Source organism: Hypomesus nipponensis, chromosome 18, assembly GCF_054491055.1.
Source record: "Hypomesus nipponensis isolate SF chromosome 18, ASM5449105v1, whole genome shotgun sequence".
Classification (NCBI taxonomy): Eukaryota; Metazoa; Chordata; class Actinopteri; order Osmeriformes; family Osmeridae; genus Hypomesus; species Hypomesus nipponensis.
Window position 1 is genome coordinate 8,541,850 of NC_140378.1, and position 19,197 is coordinate 8,561,046.

A 19,197-nucleotide genomic window follows, 5' to 3' on the forward strand; every position below is an offset into this window, starting at 1 on the left:
GTGTGTGTGTGTGTCTGTGTGTGTGTCTGTGTGTGTGTGTCTGTGTGTGTGAGGCCCACACGTCCCACATGTTTCTCACCCATGTCACAACACAGGAAGGGGTGTGATGGAAGACTGAAGAGCCCAGATCCTGGAGTGGGCTCACTCAGAGCTCAGCAAACACTGGCATCACAACCCTGCTCTGCTCCCCTCTCTCATTCCCTCCCTTTCTCCCTCTCTCTCCCCCTCTCTCCTTCCCTCTCCCCCTTTCTCATTCCCTCTCCCCCTCTCATTCCCTCTCCCCCTCTCTCATTCCCTCTCCCCCTCTCTCATTCCCTCTCCCCCTCTCTCACTCCCTCTCCCCCTCTCTCACTCATTCTTTCTCCCCCTCTCTCATTCCCTCTCCCCCTCTCTAACTCATTCTCTCTCCCCCTCTCTCATTCTCTCTCCTTCCCCTTCACTCTCCTTCTCCCTCTCCCCCTTCCATCCCTCCCTCTTGCTTTCTTCCAGCCCTGCTACAGGCACAGAGAGCCTCATTGTTATTCCGAGAGGGAAACACAACTGGAGCCAAATCAGTCCTGTCCGTCTACTTCTCTCTCCGCGCCGCATCACGCCCCCTTTGTTCCCTTCATCATGTGTTGGAGAGGACTTGACCTGTCCTGTCTCCAGGAGCGTGGCCGCCACCACAGCTGTGTGGGCTCGTGGAGACAGGACAGGTCTTCCTTGGTGTCATGGTCTCCCCATAAGCACCTGTCCACTTCCAGACTAGGAACGGCCATGTCATGCTCTTCAACTCCTTGTCTGTGCTGAGAGATGGACGGATGTCCATGTTTATACGCAGAGGACAGAGAGACACAACGAGAGAAAAAGAGAGACAAGGACAAAGAGAGAGAGAGAGAGAGTAGAAAAGTCTGTGTGTGTGTGTGTGTGTGTGTGTAAACAGTGTGTTTGATGGAGTGGCATCCTCCTGCAGGTACTCTGAAGTGTGATTAGGGAGAAGCCCCCTTGAACATGTACACAACAATGAGGGTCTCATTCCACCCTTGCCTCTCTCTCACTAGTAGCAGGCCACAGACAAAAAGAGAGGGACAGAGAGAAAGAGAGAGAGAGAGAGAGAGAGAGAGAGAGAGAGAGAGAGAGAGAGAGAGAGAGAGAGAGAGAGAGAGAGAGAGAGAGAGAGAGAGAAAAAGAAAGAAAGAAAGAAAGAAAGAAAGAAAGAAAGAAAGAAAGAAAGAAAGAAAGAAAGAAACGGGTCTGTCTACTGAATACTAATGGCTTTAAAAATGTATACTCAACTACTCAAGCAAAATTCTTGTAACAGCAGGGACATATCTTGCCTGCCTTCCTCGGTCCTCACCAGCGAGGGTCTCTGAGAGGGGGGCTACTGCTGACTGGGCTTGAGGGTGGTATTTAAATACTAATGGTATTTCAAGTCATGCCCCCCACCACCAGCACATTCTCCTCAGAGTCAGATAAGGTGAGAGGACGGCCATCTATCACGTCTCCCTGACATCCCAGCATGCCGTCTGCCTCTGCAGCAGGAGCGCTGCTCCGCTCCCCTGCTGCTCCAACGGTCATGTGACCAGCCAGCCAGCAAACTAGCCAGCAAACTAGCCAGCCAGTCAGCCATGGCTCTCTGCTGCTACACTGGCAGCGCCATCACGCTTTGTCACTTCATTAGAAGTGTGGCGGGGTGACCTTGCACTCTGTCTCTCTCCTCCTCTCTCACTCCTCCAGCTGTCCCTCGTTCCCTCATCACTCTCCTTCTCCTCCTCTGATGGAGACACAGCCAGCCAGCGTCCTGCGTCTTTCTGCCTGTCTTCTTTGTTCTGTCTTCTTCCTTGCCTCTCTCTCTCTCTCTCTCTCTCTCTCTCTCTCTCTCTCTCTCTCTCTCTCTATCTCTATCTCTCTCTCTCTCTCTCTCTCTCTCTCTCTCTCTCTCTCTCTCACTGCCCTCCTTCTTCTTCTTCTTCATTACCAGACTGTCATGTCCTCTGGACCCTGCTGTGCCACCCAGCTTATTTATAGTCACATAGGTAGGTGTCGAGAGTGAGAGGTGGACCATTGATGCACACACACGCGCACACATACACACTCAAACTCAACATCAGGTCGCTGCTTTGACGTGTTAATACCAATGCTGCTTGATATCAGGCATTGATATAAGCAGTCACAATGTTTTTCACTGACCGTGTGTGTGAGTGTGTGTGTGAGTGGGCTGGACTGACCTGTCTCTCAGACATGACGTAGAGGTAGTTGCGGTCCAGGGAGAAGGCCATGTCTCTGAGGATGGGGCTGCCGTCCTTGATGACCGACACGGTCTCATACTGCACCCCACCATGAGGAGGGCCGTCCACGCGGATCTGAGAGAGAACACACACACACACTTGTCAGAACCAGAACTCCTCGGAAGATCAGCTATCTTGGTGGAACCGTGAAGTCTTACAGGAACCCACAGCCAGGAGATTACTGGGGGATCATATGCAGGGCTTCCCTTCACCAGTATGCACCCCATAGCCGCACCCCCCCCCCCCCCCCCCCCGAGCCAGGCAGTCCTGCCCCCACCCTCCCTGCAGCATCAGTTACTGCAGCCTAATAACCCTGACAGAGGGTCCCTGGAGACAGACCCACGCCTCACAACAGCCTGAGAGACCACCCCGTGATGTCACATGTCACAGGGTCTCCTCCACACATGAAAGCTGATGGCTCTATCATCTGTCCATTCCCTCCTCCCTCCATCCATCCATCCTTTCTGAGGGTGACAGCACCAAAGAGCACCCACACCCCCTCTACAAAACCCCAGGGGGGAGCTCAAGGTCATGTGTCTGTCAGGGGGCTCCGCTGGGATAAAGGAAAATATGTGTGTAAAGGGGGGGGGGGGGGGTGTTTTTGCTTAAACAAAGATGAAGGAAGGCCAGAGCTGGAGTTTCCAAACCCCAGGGTTAGACAAGAGCACGACAGGCCAGAGGAGCAGCCCTCACAGACACAACACTGTGTCTGACCTGAGCTCTGACCTGCTGCTGAATGGAAACACGCACTCCACATATGGAAAACACATATGCAGTAAAGGAGGGGAGGGAAAAGGACGGGAAGGAAAGGGGAAAAAAAGAGAAAAGAGAAGAGAACAGAAAAGGGGATCTGCTAACTGACAGAAATAACTGGTAACTGACAGAAATAACTGGTAACTGACAGAAATAACTGGTAACTGACAGAAATAACTGGTAACTGACAGAAATAACTGGTAACTGACATAAATATATGGTAACAGACAGAAATAACTGGTAACTGACAGAAATAACTGGTAACTGACATAAATATATGGTAACAGACAGAAATAACTGGTAACTGACAGAAATTCATAAAAGTAAAATGCTCATCCATAAAGCATGTGGGAGTCGAACCAGGGTCAGAGTGTGTGACAAGATGACCGCATGTGTAAGTGTGTCTGTGTGTGTCTAAAGGGGTGCTCTGTCAGGTGGTGATATGTGTTCACTGGCGTGCTATTGCTGCCACTAGGGATCACTAGATAAGTCTGACCTTACCCCCACACACACACAGTTCATCTGAATCAGATCTTTATCACACACACACACACACACACACACAGACACACACACACACACACTGCTGCCCTGGAGAGCTGCTCTCCCCCCACCAGAGCAGAATAGGTGCTCAGTAAACAAAGTTCACTCGCTTGCTTCTTGACGGTGACCCTGGGAAGGTCAGACTTTCATCCACACACACACACGCACATAAACACTCACTTCAATGGTGACTAAATAGTTAACAGTCCTGTCAGGTAAACACATTTCCTCAGAGGCAGAGACGCATACAACAGAATCAAGTATGAATGCCCTTTCTATCTGTCTGTACTACTACAGTACTACCCCCCTCCTCTCTCTGCCATTGGCTTTTGAGGCACACAGAGATAATGGAATAAACATTAATGACAGTCCACCACACACACAACCTCCATACCTCCCCAGCCCTCTGCAGGCACACACACACACAGCTGCTTTTCACATTAAGGATTCGTGTCAACAGAAGGTCGCTGTTCTACAGAAGTAGCAAAGACTTATTCATAGTATACACACCACTGGGTAGAAAGTGTGTGGTGTGTGTGTGGTGTGTGTGTGTGTGTGTGTGTGTGTGTGTGTGTGTGTGTGTGTGGTGTGTGTGCATGTGTGTGTGCCAGAACATCTCCCGGGGCACTGTTGGACCGTGAAGCCCTCTGCAGAACTGACAGACAGACACAGAGAGAGAGAGAGAGGTACAGTAATGTAGAAAGCAGAGCCCTTGTCCAGGGTCCAGGTTTGACTACAGAGGGGAGCTGAAGCAAGGTTTAGCCAATGGGAATCCATCCTGAAAAGCACCCTGCCATGCCTTTCCCCAGGAAACTGTTCTTTCCCTTAGTGCACTCACACGCACGCACACACACACACACACACATACAGTGTGCACACCCAATCGCACACTGACACTTAACCCCCACGGCCTGCTGGCTCTGCATTATTCATTGTGTGGGTGAGAAAGCTGCTAAAGGGTCCATAACCCCCCCCCCCCTCCCGCCCATCCCCCTAAGAGAGTATGGCCTCACCCCAGCCCCCATTTCAACACCAACACCATCACCTAGCCCCCCCCCCCCCACACCTTCACTGGGGAGTGAGAGCCAAGGGAAGGATGCAGGCAGAGACAGATGAGCGTGGTGACATGCACTGTTCAGGAGGAGGAGACCTACAGGCAGGCTCCCCGTTCCACCACGCTGTTCACCTCGACACTGATGCGAGCATATGAGCGTAGCCCAGGATAGCATGTGCCTGGTGGTCACAGCTCTACTAGGCTAGCAGAGAGCAGCGAGGATGGGAGGCTGTCGAGAGGCTGGGAGGCTGTCGAGAGGCTGGGAGGCTGTCGAGAGGCTGGGAGGCTGTCGAGAGGCTGGGAGGCTGTCGAGAGGCTGGGAGGCTGTCGAGAGGCTGGGAGGCTGTCGAGAGGCTGGGAGGCTGTAGAGAGGCTGGGAGGCTGTAGAGAGGCTGGGAGGCTGTCGAGAGGCTGGGAGGCTGTCGAGAGGCTGGGAGGCTGTCGAGAGGCTGGGAGGCTGTCGAGAGGCTGGGAGGCTGTCGAGAGGCTGGGAGGCTGTAGATGGCTCAAAGGCAGCAGTGCCAGGTGTGGGGGGAGGGGGTGGGGAGGGTGATATTATAGTTTGCACTAATATGTCTCTTCAGACATTTGAATGCATAGATGCCCCTAAAATACATTGTACAAGGACACCAGTTTCTACAATCATAACGGAGAGGGGAGGTGGCAGGAGTAAAGGGTTGGGGGAGGGAGGGAGGGGGGCTGTGCCAAGCTCTTCTAAGGCTCTTGCGTCCTGTTCCTGCTACAAGCCACTGCCAACTGGGTGCTTTTGATCAGAGCGTGTAAGCACCCTGTAAAAGCTTTTGAAGATTGACCAAACTCCAAATCAAATTGCCCTTCGCTCTCTCTCCCCTCTCGCTCTCTCCTTCCTTCCTTCTCTTCCTCTTTCCCACTCTCTTTCTCCCACTCCCTCCCTTTTCCTCTCTCTCTCTCTCTCTCTCTCTCTCTCTCTCTCTCTCTCTCTCTCTCTCTCTTTCTCTTTCTAGTCTCCGCTGGTTTAAGGGAGTGTGCCAGCCATCCCCAAGCGTGTCTGTGTGAAGCAATTTGTCGAGTGAAAATGCTGAATGAATACGGGGTAGGAGTTCAATGTGTGGGTGTGTGTGTACATGTGAGTGTGTGGAGGATGCAGAGTATTTAGAGTATTCCTGCTGTGCTGGAATATGGAGAGGGCTGCAGGCCAAGCATATATACGCTTGGGTTTGAAATGGGCACTATTATGTAACACATTCAAGCAAGAGAAGATTATATCCTCTCACATCTAAACACACCATGTACTATATATCTGTGGCCATGACTGTGACTCTCAGAGTCTATGTCACAAACAAGCCCTGCTTCTCCTGACTACTACTTGAACTGACATCCGCTTTATAGTTTGACTGAAACAATGTTCCAACCTGAACAAGGTTGAGTTGGAACTCTCTCTCTCTCTCTCTCTCTCTCTCTCTCTCTCTCTCTCATACTCTGACCACCAGCTCCTACTATATTCTTCTCAAGGTCACTGAGCTATGGGAAAACACCATCCCTGACTAGAGGAGACAATGGTGGGTCAAGGAGGAAGGGGGGGGGGGGATCAGCAGACTGTGTGTAAGAAGGAGAGAGATGGAGACAGAGATGGTGGTTGTATAAGAGAGAAGTATAGAGATAGAGAGAGAGAGAATGTGTGCATAAGAGAGAGGGAGATAGAGGGAGAGAGAGATCAGACTCCCACAGTAATGTGTCTTACAGCCTATCTCCTATCTTTGCTAATCCATTTCAACAGTGTTCAGTGCTGTGGTGATAGGCACTCTATTCAGCCATTTATCTTCCGGATTCCACACACTGGATTAAATACACACACACACACACACACACACATACACGCACACACTGGATTCAATACACAATCACACAAATACACCCACACCCACAGAATATATCACAGTGGTAGTGTATGTGTGAGACACCTGTGTCTCAGTCACACAGATGAGGCCCAGCCTCATGAGAGGACAGACTCCAGTTCCATGCTGAGGCTCCAGGAGGGTGCTGCAGGGGGAGGCTGGGGTGCCTGGCCTACTGCCAGGGCAGGGTGGCACCCAGGGGGGGGATTCATCACCCACGCACCAGGAGGGTGGTGCCATGGCCGTGCCCCTTGCAGACTCCCCACTCACCTCCGCCTCAAAGACTGCATCCTCACCTCCTACTCTCTCCTAGCACACACACACACACACACACTGAGTTAGTGTACAGCCTGTCTTCCCATGTCTGTCATAAAAAATCCATTTGAAAATGTAGCATACTGCTCTCATATTTCTTTACTACAGGAGGGATGGAGGAGAGGGTGTGCAGCTCTTGCTATCTGCTCTCTCCATCTCTCTCTCTCCCTCCCTCTCTCTGCCTCTCTCCCTCTCTCTCTTCCTCCCTCTCTCTGCCTCTCTCCCTCCCTCCCTCTCTCTGCCTCTCTCCCTCTCTATCTCCCTCCCTCTCTCTGCCTCTCTCCTTCTCTCTCTCCCTCCGTCTCTCTCCCTCTCTCAGACAACTCACAGCCCTTCTCTGCCTCGATAACACATCTAATCCATCACCTGTGTCAGGCTGGAGAATTCTGGTGTCAGCAGCCTGTAGCAGTCGGCTGCATGTGTGTCTGTGTTTGTGTGTGTGTGTTTTGTGTGTATGCGTGTGTGTGTGTGTGTGTGATGACTCCCGTCAATCCAGTGCCCAAACTACTTTGTTCTATTAGCTGTAGAACAATAAGCTCCTATAAGGCCTGTGTTCACCTGCCTGGCTGTAAGCAGACTGTGTCACTTCCTGTAGGCCTGACAGAGCACCAGGACATCCCATGTCCACACCTCAGCAAGGTGTGGGGGGGATACATTGATAGCAGGGGAGGCAGAAGAGAGGGTTTGACAGGAGAGATGGAGAATGCAGATCCTGTGTCCTCTCACCAAGGTGCAGTGCACCATTTCCACCTGACAAGGGTGGTGGCGCTGTGGCCTCCCCTTGAGAGGGCAGTGTAGAGGCCCTGGTCGATGCTGGCCAATTACATCATCCATCTGGCCTGCCTCTATATAGTCTATTGATCTGCTCCCTAACACCTATACCAGTTAACCCTATCTACACACACGCATTTGTTCTAATAAGCCATACTGGGAGGAACTGACAACCAGACTCATCCTGCAAATCAAACTAATAATGAGGACTGAAAACACAATGTGAGGACTGTCAGTTTTTTCAGTACTGTATGTCAGCATATGCAGGCCTTCACATCTCTGTGCTGAAGGACTTCCTAAAGAACATCCACAGTGGACGTCAGAGCAGCCTTCACCACCCCGTCTCCACCCAGCTCAGTTTGAACTGAGGAGCCCATAGATACTGATGCGCTCAGCGTTTTTCTGTGTTTCCCCTCACAATCTAAATAGAATCCAGACTCTACTAGATGGGATGAGATCAGGGCCAACCCTAATCACTCCAAACCACACACACACACACAGACGCACGCGCACACACATACACAGTCCAAGCCCTGCAGCACAATACACGGGCTATATTTAGCATCACATTAAAAAGCTGAGTTGAGGCCAGCATGGTGGACCCAGTCCAACTGAGTTCACAGAGAGCAGGGAAGAGTGGAGGTTTGAGGGAGAGCTGGTTCAGCGTAGCGCTCTAAAACAGGTCAGCCTGCTGGAGAGTAAAGGACACCCTGGAAGACACCGTGGAGGAGACCTGCGGTCACTGTAGCAGCTCTGGTCCTGTTTGGGATGGGTGCAGCTCAGTGGTAAAGCACTTGACTACAGATCAGGAAATCTCAGGTTTGAATCCTCTACATCACTTTGATTAAAAACACATTCATACAAGAGGTAAAGATTTTTAACCAGATGTATCTTACTAACTCATGTGTCGCAGAGACTGTCACGTCTGCTTGTCGTGCAAACAGAGAGATAGGAAGTTGTGGGTTGGGTGGTGTGGACACAGGGGAGCTAGTAGGAGCCTCTTTGATAGAGGACACACACAAAGCAACACACACTGTCACATAACTCACATAACAAACACACACTCAACCACTTGCTCACTCTGTACCGAAATAACAAACAAATGTCAATTTATCTCAAATTAAATTTACTTTCAAGGGAGTGTCTGCATCCAAATTAAAATAAGCGGCAATAAACTTGATCACACTCGGCATCATTCTGTTTATAAAGTAGAGAAACTAGATGTAATGCAGTGAGAAGGATCAAAACCGGAACTGAAATTTAAATAAGCACAGATCAGTAAATCCAATCAATGATGACAGCTCGTAACCCTCAGAACTAGTGAGCACAAAGCGCACCGTCGCTAGACCAATCATTTCTCAACTGTTATCAAAGGAACTTCAAAACCCATCTGCAGCCTTGAAAAGATCCCGCTCTTCAGAATCCCAGTCCCCCAGTGACATACCTGTTTAACGACGACAATAAAGAAACAGAAAGTCACAGCAGCTCGGAGGAGATTCACAGCAGGAAATGTCTCCCCCCTCCCCTGCCCCAAGTGTTTTGACTTTCCCCACTGGAATTACACAACTTTATTGCAGACCTAGATTGTCAGGTGGTGGGAAAGGAGAGACTAGTGAGGAACCCTGAGAGTGGTGTCACGCGCCGAGGCTGGCGTCTCCAGGAGAAGCTGGGATGTGGAGGAGTCTGCTGGGCTGCATGGACCCATATTGAGGCTGACAGGGCGGAGGCCCTGTGTGTCGGAGCTGAACAAGGCTGATATTGATGAATGTATAATGCTGCTATAAAGCCCTGACACTCTTTGCCGTCTTCATCAAAGCCACATTAGAGCGATTCTTGTCTCCCACTCGCTGGGCTTATTAAGTCTGACGGCAGGTTCGTGGAACAGGAGCAGGCTTGCTAGTGCGTGGGGGAAGGAGGAGCGGGCAGAGAGAAAAGGGCAGGAAAGTGGAGCGCAGGGTCAGAGTTCCTGAAAGGGAAGCAGAAGCAAGACCTTCCACATCCCCCCTCCCCAACCCTTCACTAGGGGATCATGGGGCCGAGGAGAGGGTGTGCAAAATGGGAGTCACCACCTCCCAGCTTCTCAGTGTCTGCCCGTATTCAGAATGTTTACACACACAGAGAGAGAGAGATAAAGGGAGAGAGAGAGAGAGAGAGAGAGAGAGAGAGAGAGAAGAGAGAGAGAGCGAGAGAGAGAGAGAGAGAGAGAGAGAGAGAGAGAGAGAGAACGAGGGAGGGAGAGAGAGAGAGATGGTGATAAAGGGAGAGGGGAGGGAGAGGTGCCATTCCAACGTAATGAGATTGCTATCACAGCCCGTTGGACATTACTGTGCACACAAACACAGATACCCAGTCATGTTCTAACACACACATACACACAGTCTAATGAAAGACTTTGACTGCGATCAACAGCCTCATCTCATTACAACACAACTATAAAGGTGGTTAATAGTCAGCAGGACATCAGTGTCATCTTACAGTAGAGCTTTAGAAGAACACGCGTTGGGAGATGGAGGGAAGGGAGAGAGTGGGGGTGGTTAGGACAGAGTGGTGGGGGTAGGACAGAGTGATGGGGTAGAAAAGGGTGGTGGGTTAGGGTTATTGGAGTAATTAGGAGAGAGTGGATGGTGGGGGGGGTGGGAGAGTGGTGTCCACCCTGAGAGTACAGTGAGTGGTCAAAGACCACCCAGCAAACACAGATTGGCGTTGTTTGGGGGGCAGGGGGGGTCGGGGTGAAGGGGGGGTTGACCCCGCTTAATGCTTCTTGAAAAGAAAGGAGGCCACAAGCCCAATGCTGGACATGGGTTGCCATAGCAACCCTCTTCCCCCCTGGCACAAGACCAAGTGAGTGAGTGAGCGAGCGTGTTTGTGCAAGTGAGTGTATGTGCTTCTATGAGTGTATGTGCTTCTATGAGTGTATGTGCTTCTTTGAGTGCCCATGCATACACTTGTGTATGCGTTGAGTGTATGCAAGCATCCATGTGCCAGTCAGCAGCAATGCTGAGAGCAGCTGTAAACAGTGTTATGTCATCCCTGCAGACCAGTGAGGGTCTAAAACACAGGCTACCAGAGACTGAGTAGACAGCAACAAGAGCTAATCAATATTATCTGATCAATTAGCTGATTAATATCTGATCACATGCAGACACGTGCTTCTGGTTGTCATGGACCATTTGTCCATCCATGTTGCATTTCATTGGTGAAGGAACGGTTGGCTGAAGATACCTATTTTAGCTGTAGCACTGTTGAAGAATGAAAACAGGATGTGATTGGTCAGTCGGCCAATTGAGCTTTGTCACATCCCCTCCATGTGTCTCTGTGTGTCTTTATCAATAATGCTAAAATGACCGCATTGCCAAGAACCTACTCTTGGCAACACACATATCCCTGGTATTGACCTGTGTACAGCGAACCACATTACCCAGAGGTAGCATGTTCACATTGATTACTGCATGGATACATGAGTACAGAGCCAGACATGTCCTCTCTCCTGGTGTTGGTTAATACTCCTGCTCGTCAACTTCAGGTCTTAATGGAGGAGGTTATGCAAATAAGGTCCTGATTCATTAAACATAGACCCCCTGTGGGGGGGATTTATGACAGGGTTATTCAGGGAAGCAGCCCCTGGTTCACCCTAAACACACACAACCCCAGCACACGCACACACACGCACACACACAAACACACGCACACACTCACGGGCACACACAGGTACTCAAAGTCACACACACACCCCCACACACACAGTATACACACATGCATAAGTGCGCACACACAGGCACACAAATAAGTCCCCACATACAAACGCACACGCACAAGGCCAACATGGTGTCAGTGACACTCCCCAGTGCTGGGGTCCCTGGGGAGGTGGGCTGAGGACAGCTTTATAACCTGTCACCTCACAGCTTGACTTCACCTACGTCACACACACACACATTTCAGGTCTAATCAAGCACTTGTATGTGACAGCTTCTGTACATACCGCAACAATCAGAAGCTTGTTTTGCTGCATCTCTCCAAACAGCACGGGGCTGCTGAACAAGATCCGGCTTTCTCAGCCTGCTGCAGTCTTGGGATGGATGACACGTGAACATGGGCTGCAGGGGTCTTCCAGCCTGACACAGACTCACACTAATATGGACAGGCGTGTCTTAGCATTCTGCCATTTTAGCCTCCATTTACCAATATGTGTTTTCTCTTAGTCTCTCTCCCTTTTATCTCTCTCTCTCTCCTTCTCTCTCCCTCTCTCTCTCTCTCTCTCTCTGCTTTATGTCTCTCTCTGCTCTCTCCGTTATACTGTACCTCATATGAATGCTCTTGAAGATGCTGTGCATGCAGAATTCATGAGTAGTTTGCATACAGGTCAGGGTACAGGGTAAAGGTGTGTATGTGTGTGTGTGTGTCTCTCTAAAATCGCCTGCTCAAGCGTGGCACCAATCTTCTCAGTGGATTTAATGCCTCCTCTCTCCAAGGAGAATGGCAGTCCCATACAGTATGCTAATTCCATGGCACAAAATATGCTGCTTTAAATGTCAGCCTTACATTACCACACACAAGCCTTGCCTGAGGACCTGGGAAAAGTCATGAAACATCCACACACACTCAGGCTAGTGAAATGATTTATGAACACACATACACACACTTACACACTAGTGGAGACAGAAGGAACAGGAAGACCAATAGATCACAACCACTTTGTAAGATCAATAACTGCATGAACAAAGGACATTTGCAACAAAGGTAGGGACATTATTAAAGAGAGAGAGAATAGCAGGCGGAGAGATAAAGAGGGAAAGAGAGAGAGAAACCAAGATTGAAAGAGAGAGATGCATATAGAAAGAGAGAAAGAGGGAGTGAGAGAGAGCGGATTCTAAAGTTAGAGCTGCATTTACATCATTCCAGGAAGCAATCACCTTGCAAACTGTGTGTGACAAGCACAGTCCCTCTCCTCATCCAAGGATGACAGGACCATCAATTTAATTAACCCCATTAGCATTCTATCCCTATCCCACACTGGGTCAATACACACCTCTGTCACCCTGCTGTACTCTGCTCTCTTCCCATCCACTTCTCCCCTAACCCATATGCAAACAGGGGCGAGACGAAGGAGTTTGGGATCAAGAGACAAACAAACATCCAAAGAGAGAGAGAGAGAGAGAGAGAGAGAGAGAGAGAGAGAGAGAGAGAGAGACAGAGAGAAAGAGAGAGACAGAGAGAGATAGAAAGCTGTGTCATCGGGTTTAACTGTGCAGTACCCCTGGGTGGAGCGGCACAGTCTGGAGGGGTGGGAGCTTCTCCTGAAGCTGAGAGGGCAGGCCAGGAGAGGACAAGTAAGAGTGACAAGCGACAGCTGTCAGATGTGGAGGTGGAGGTGATGCTGGTGGTGAGACAGTGACCGTGAGCTCATAGACCCAGCAGGAGGGAGAAGGAAGAGAGCAGGAATGAGGGAGGGCACACTCGGCTGATACCGCGTGGAAGCAAGCGGGTTTGCCTGTGTTCTCCAACCCTCCCTTCCTCTCCTCTTCGTCTCTCCGCTGCCCTCCTCTTCTCTGCTCTCCATTCCCATACCATCTTCTCCTCCCCTCACCCTCACCCTCCTCCCCTCCCCTCCTCTTCTCCACCTTTCTCCCACCCTGCAGGGGGAGTGTGCGGCGGCTGCTCCTGCAGACACAGTGCCCAATATGTAGGGCAGCACCATTACAGCATTAGTGCCGGTCAGCGGCCAGCCAGAGAAAGAAGGGAGGGACCCTGAATGTCCGGGGGGAGGAGACCCAGCCCGCCGCCTCGCCTGATTGGAGCGCGCTCGGGAGATCACACGACAGACAGGAAGCCCGGTGAAGCGCCCTTCAGCTCATCTGTCACTCTGCCCGAGGGTTGGCGAGGGAGGGGGGCGAGGGAGGGGGGTGAGGCCTACAGTTAAAGGGGGATGGGGGGTTTAACACTAGGGATCCAGCGACCCCCCCTCGCATCAACTCCCTCTGGCCCAGCAGTGAGCCACAGAGAGGGGAGAAGAGGAGCAGAAGCTCTCCATGTCATCTCCACGGTTCTCTCTGCTGAGGACTGGATCTCTCATAAGGATCTCTGGCAGGAACCTGCTGTCTGTCTGTCTGTCTGTCTGTCTGCCTGCTCTGACTGATTATAACTGTATTACCTGGGGGGAACTCCTGTTTCCTGCCTGTAAATCTGCTTTGTGAGCTAGCGTCTGCTAGTCCAGGCGCCGGTTAGTTTCACTACTGTACTGTACGTCTCAGAGCCAAAATTGAAAATCCGTTGAGAGGTCCAGGAGTAGAGTGTCCTGGGTCTTTCTGACCTCCTCCTCACTGTAAACTCGGCCGCTGACATCACTACAGGGCTGCAGCTCATAAGGAAGTGGCTGGGTATCAGGTTCCAGAAGACGGACATATAAGGGGGTTTCAGGAGAGCGTTCTCAAGTAAGGGGGGTGAACTAGAGATCCAAGCCCAGTCTACAAGGAGGCCTAGCCTACACTGGGACATGCAAAGCAAAGATTTGCAAGTCAAACAAGCAGTGCCCTCTCTCTTTCCTTATTTGAACAGCTGGAAAACAAAGAGAAGAGCACACTAGGCTCTTCCTCTTTGCCTCCCTCTACAAGTGTCTTCCTCTCTATCTCTCTCGCTCTCCCTCTCTCTTTGTCTCTGTCTCTCCATCCCCCTCTCTGTCCCTCTCCCTCTCTTTCCCTCCCTCTCTTTTTATCCCGGGCCTTTCATGTGCTGACCACAGACTCCGGTCAGTCGGCTGAATGTTTGGGAACCTCTCTCCAGATCCTCCAGTATGGCACCACACTTTCCTGTTAGTTCAGGAGCGGGCACTTTCTCCCAAAAACATCCCCCCATCCCTCCCCTCTGCTGGACCACAGACGTGTTTGGCCCAACAAACCCAGTGGTTGTTTTCTCTCTTCCAAGGAGACAGGGGGAGGGGGGAGCAGAAGGGAGGGTTATAATGAGTGAATGGAACCTGACTGCCCCCTCCTTCTCTGACCGCTGTTTGCTGCTTATACTCCCTTTGTTCCCTCACAATAAGAGTCTGAATAACTGTGTCCATATGTGAAAGGGAGGGTGTGTGGGGGAGGTTGTTTGGCCAACGGTCTCTGGCCAACACTTGTAGGTGTTTTCACTGTCTCCGAGGGGGCAGACAGTGATTGGACTCCCCCCCTCCCCCTGCAGGGAATGTTCAAGAGGAAGGGTTCATGGTGGAGTGGACCACAGTGCATCATGATGGGCCATGAAACAGCTCTGCCCAGGACTCCTTCTCCCTCTCACTGTGTGAGTGTGTTTGTGTGTGTGTGAAGCAACAAAAATGACCCCCTCCCTCCTTGTCTTGTGTTTCTCCTGCCAAAGGAAGTGGGTTTGGTCTAATTTAAAAGCAGAGAGAGGTTTAGTGTTTAGACAATGACGTGCGACTGAGGAAAGAGAGAGCGAAAGAGAAACAGAGTATAGGAGAAAACCCATAGTGACTGAGTGAGGGGGGGGGCAGCCGACACAGGCCATCATCGTTGTTATATACAACTGTATACTTTCACTATACAGACCCCAAGGTGTGTGTGTGAGTGTGTGTGTGTGTGTGTGTGTGTGTGGGTGCGAGTGTGAACTGTATGCTGGGTGTTTACATGTGCTGCAGATGTCACTTGTGTTTCCTTTATTTGAAGAGTGGAGATCCCTGAGGGGTCAGGGGTCACTTCATCTACTCTCACCCACGTCATGTGACCGGGGAGAGGAGTGTGGCGCCTGTGAGGAAACAGGGCCTGAGTGACTCTGACCTGCCATTCTGCTGAGGATACCACAAGATTCAGCCAAGGAGTGTGTCTCTCTTGGATTACCACAGAATAATCAAGCCAACATCAGCAAACAAGTTGTCTTTTTTTCTACTGTAGCCGCAAGGGTCCCAATTTCAGACAATAACAGTCATTTTAGAATAAAACCCTGGTCTGGAGTCTGTCTAGTCTGTGGGAGGCAGACAGACAAGGAGACATCAGCAAAGCCTGGATCACACCTAGTAATCCCTGGGTGAATCACATTTAGGAAGGTAATCTCATTTCCTTACAAAGGCATAGGGCGAGCCCATCCAGGATCATAGGTGTGTGTGTGTGTGTGTTTAGGGGGAGGTGGGGGGGGGGGTTTGGTATGTGAGTGGATCCCCCCCCCCCTCTCTCTCTCTCTCTCTCTCTGGGGTAAAAGAGGATATGGGGTGTGTGCAAGCTGCTGAGGCCCTTCGCTGAACACGTGTGTGTCTGGGGGTTACCGGGGGGTGGTGGGGTGTTGATGCTGGGGAAGGCAGACAGACCGGGCAGGCAGGCAGTGGGGTGGAACCACATCTCTCCCCCTCTCTCAGTGGCCCACATTTGACCCCCTTTCATATCACCCCATTTTTCCACATCCCTCTGTCTTAACCTCTTCCTCCCCCTTTTCTCTCTCCCTTTTCTTTTGTGAAAACATTAAAGATGCATCTGTGAGTCATAGCCATTCTTCTTCTTCAACAGATGAGCACAGCATGTTGACCAGGAAGAGACTGTGTGAGCCTGCCGCCTCCCTCCATGCTTCAGCAGCACTGACAAGGTCATCATTCTGAGCTTCCTGCTTGTGGGGAGGGGGGGGTAAACCAACCTAATTCAATCCTAAGAATCCCCAGTGAGCGGAGAGTAAAGCAGGCGCTTGGCCTCGCGCTAGGGCGCACCGCGTCTAGGGTGGAACTAACCGTCCGTGGAGAGAAGGGGAGGAAGGGGGGGGGGGGGGGGCTGGGGAATCAGCCCAGCTGACATCCTGCTCGCAGCCAGCCAGCCAGCCAGACAGACACCCCCCCCCCTCTCCCCCTCCCCCTGATCCCCTCTCACCTCCCTGTGCAGAGAGGGAGACAGACCTGAGGAGTCCAGCTGGCACCCATGGTCCCCCGGATGACTGAGCGGCCATGACCGCTAGCCTGGTCTCCGCACACACACACACACACACACCAAGACTAACAAACCATTCTCCTGTTTATAAACAGGCCGGCTGGGGTATGGAGGGGTGCAGGGGCAGGGTGGGAGGTCATCTATCGATCATCCCTCCCTGGTCAGATCAATCACCTGTACTTTAATGTGGTGTGAAGCCTAGTTGACCCCGGCAGCCAGCATCATTATTATTTATGGCCGTCAGGTTCCAGACCCTCGTCCCTCCCTCGTCCCTCCCTCGTCCCTCCCTCGTCCCTCCCCTCAGCCCTGCCCCTAACTTCTCTGCAGGCTTCATGAACCCACCAGGGAGAGTACACATGGTCCCAACACATGTGTGGCTTCCCCTGTCAGCCCTGGGCCACGCTGTTTATGTTTGTGAGTGCATATGTGTCTGTGTGTGTGTGTGTGTGTGTGTGTGCATGTTTTTGAATGTGTGTGCGTGCGCGTGTGTTAACGCATGTGAGTGCATGTGCACACTTGCGTGTGTAATATCTTCATTAGCACCCTCACTGCCTCCACGCGGTATTGTTCCAATTACAATCATGGTGACTGTAGTGACGAGCTTGCATTGTTTGTGTGTCTAGGTTTGGTTACTCAGCCAACCACAGAGTTGTGGAGACCCTGAAAACACACACCTACGTAATGAGTTTAGAGACAGTTAGACAACAATAGCCACACAAAGCCAACTGGAGCTGCAGTAACTAAGCTAAAAGAATGTACTAATTACACCCTATTCAAAGGCCAAAGCGAGTCTAGTTAGCCTCCTGCATCTCCCTGCGTCCTACCTAGGTGCTGAAAGACATTCCTTCATGGGGCTCTGGCGCTGAAAGACAACAGCCAAACAGCATCCTAACAGGAAGCGCCAGGTACTAGGGTGGCCTATCGAGGTAGGAGGTCTCTGTGGTGAAGGGCTTCGGCGGAGCAGGCCAGAGAGGAGCAACAGCTGGTCCTCCTCCAGGGTACACAAAGAGACACTCTGTACAACTTCCTCTCTGATGCTGCCGTTGAGAGGAGCCCTCTCGTTGCAGGAAACGGCCGTGGCGTGCGTCTATCATGGCTAATGTTCCATACATTCCAAAACCAATATAAAAGAAACAGACATGGTCCCCGGGGCTACATCAACTTTGTGTTGCGTGCTACAGGATCTGTGTCTGTGTGTGCGTGTGTGTGTGTGTGTGTGAGCGTCCCTGCTGACAGATGAGGGGGCTCACAGAGGTCTGACAGATCTGTGACAGACTGTGCCTGAGGAGAGGGCCTCCATGTTAATGCACTCGCTTGCGTGTTAACTACACTTCTATGGTCCCAGACTGACACACACACACACACACATTGCATCCTCCTAGTCCTGACTCGTCCTGGTCCAGTCCTTCCCCTCTAAACCCCCCACAGCCCCAAAACAAGGCAGCCAGAACAGAGCCATTCGACATTCATGCAGAGAACCACAAAAATGTGCTAATAAAGACATGCAATTCTTTCTCCCTCTCTCTCTCTCTCTCTCTCTCTCTCTCTCTCTCTCTCTCTCTCTCTCTCTCTCTCTCTCTCTCTCTCTCTCTCTCTCTCTCTCTCTCTCTCTCTCTCTCTTTCTCTCACATACACAAACACACACAGAGAGATACACACACAAACTCTGAAGTCCAAGGGTGTCATTAGCCATGGAGACTGGCGGTACAGTGAAAGTAAGAGAAGGACACCGCTAACAGAGTTGTCTAAAAACATGGCAGCGTGACAAGAGCGGCGGTTTGATAATGTAGGGGAATCTGATGAGTAGAAACACAGAGACGAATGAGAGTCTGCCGTGACATGGGCTCTCATATAGAGAGGAATGTCCAGGCCAGACTCAAAGCCGGCCTGTTAAAATAGAAATGGCTGCCGCCGAAGGGGGGAGAGGAGGGTGGCCTAGCAGGCACAGCTCTGGGAGGTTGGCTGGAGAGCGCATATTTGCACCGTGAGCACACGTCCTCTCCGGCGGTGGGCAGAGCTGAGAGGGAGAGGAAGGGGGCCAGGCTGGGGCCGTGGGCACCTCAGCTGGCACGTGCCAACTGATTCACACAGCCAGAGGTGGAGGTGAGGCCCAGATGTTGCCCTAATCTTGGTCAGGCAGCCATAGCCAACGTGCTTTCATAATGTGTACTGTAGACAGTCTGGAATGAGCTAATCACAGCCTATCTCGAGAAGAGGCTGGCGGAGACAAAGGAGACTGAAATAAGCGCTCCTCAAACAGAGTTAGCCACATGTGAGCACACAGAGAGAAACACTGCAGCCGAGTGTTCCGTGTTAGCAGTGATCCCTGCCGAGCTGTCTGGTACAGTAAAGCTGTCTCTCCCGTGGTTGACGTGAGGAGCAGGAGAGGCTGTCTGGCCTGTCTGGTCCTGCTCCTCTGGGAGCCTGTTTACTGAGCTGGAGATGTGCACGGGCCCCCGCCCGGCCCCCCCACCCACCCGCCCCCCGCCCGGCCCCCCCACCCACCCCCCGCCTCGTCTCCACCTCACCTCAGAGGCCAGGCCGGTGCTCGCCCCCAGTCATGGCTGCAGCTAATTCATGAGTCAGACTGTCTGCGCCACCACATTGATGTTGTAAACACAGGATGTGCTACACACACACACACACACACACTGCTATAGAAGGAGTAGATTAGTGAGGAAAGACAAAGGAGATGAAGGAGAAGCCAGGCCTTGGGCTCT

General features: G+C 51.5%; 1 protein-coding gene across 1 annotated transcript in view; it reads right to left on the reverse strand.

Annotated features, from left to right (window-relative positions):
* Positions 1-587: 587 nt before the first annotated feature.
* The window catches only part of LOC146251883 (plexin-A2-like), a 67,414-nt gene continuing 48,804 nt past the window's right edge, over positions 588-19,197 (reverse strand). Inside the window, exons 4-5 of the mRNA XM_084681405.1 lie at positions 2,208-2,342; positions 588-785 (exon numbers count right to left, since the gene is read on the reverse strand). Of these exons, the coding sequence (XP_084537531.1) occupies positions 588-785; positions 2,208-2,342 (333 nt within the window). The remainder of the gene's footprint in view (positions 786-2,207; positions 2,343-19,197) is intronic.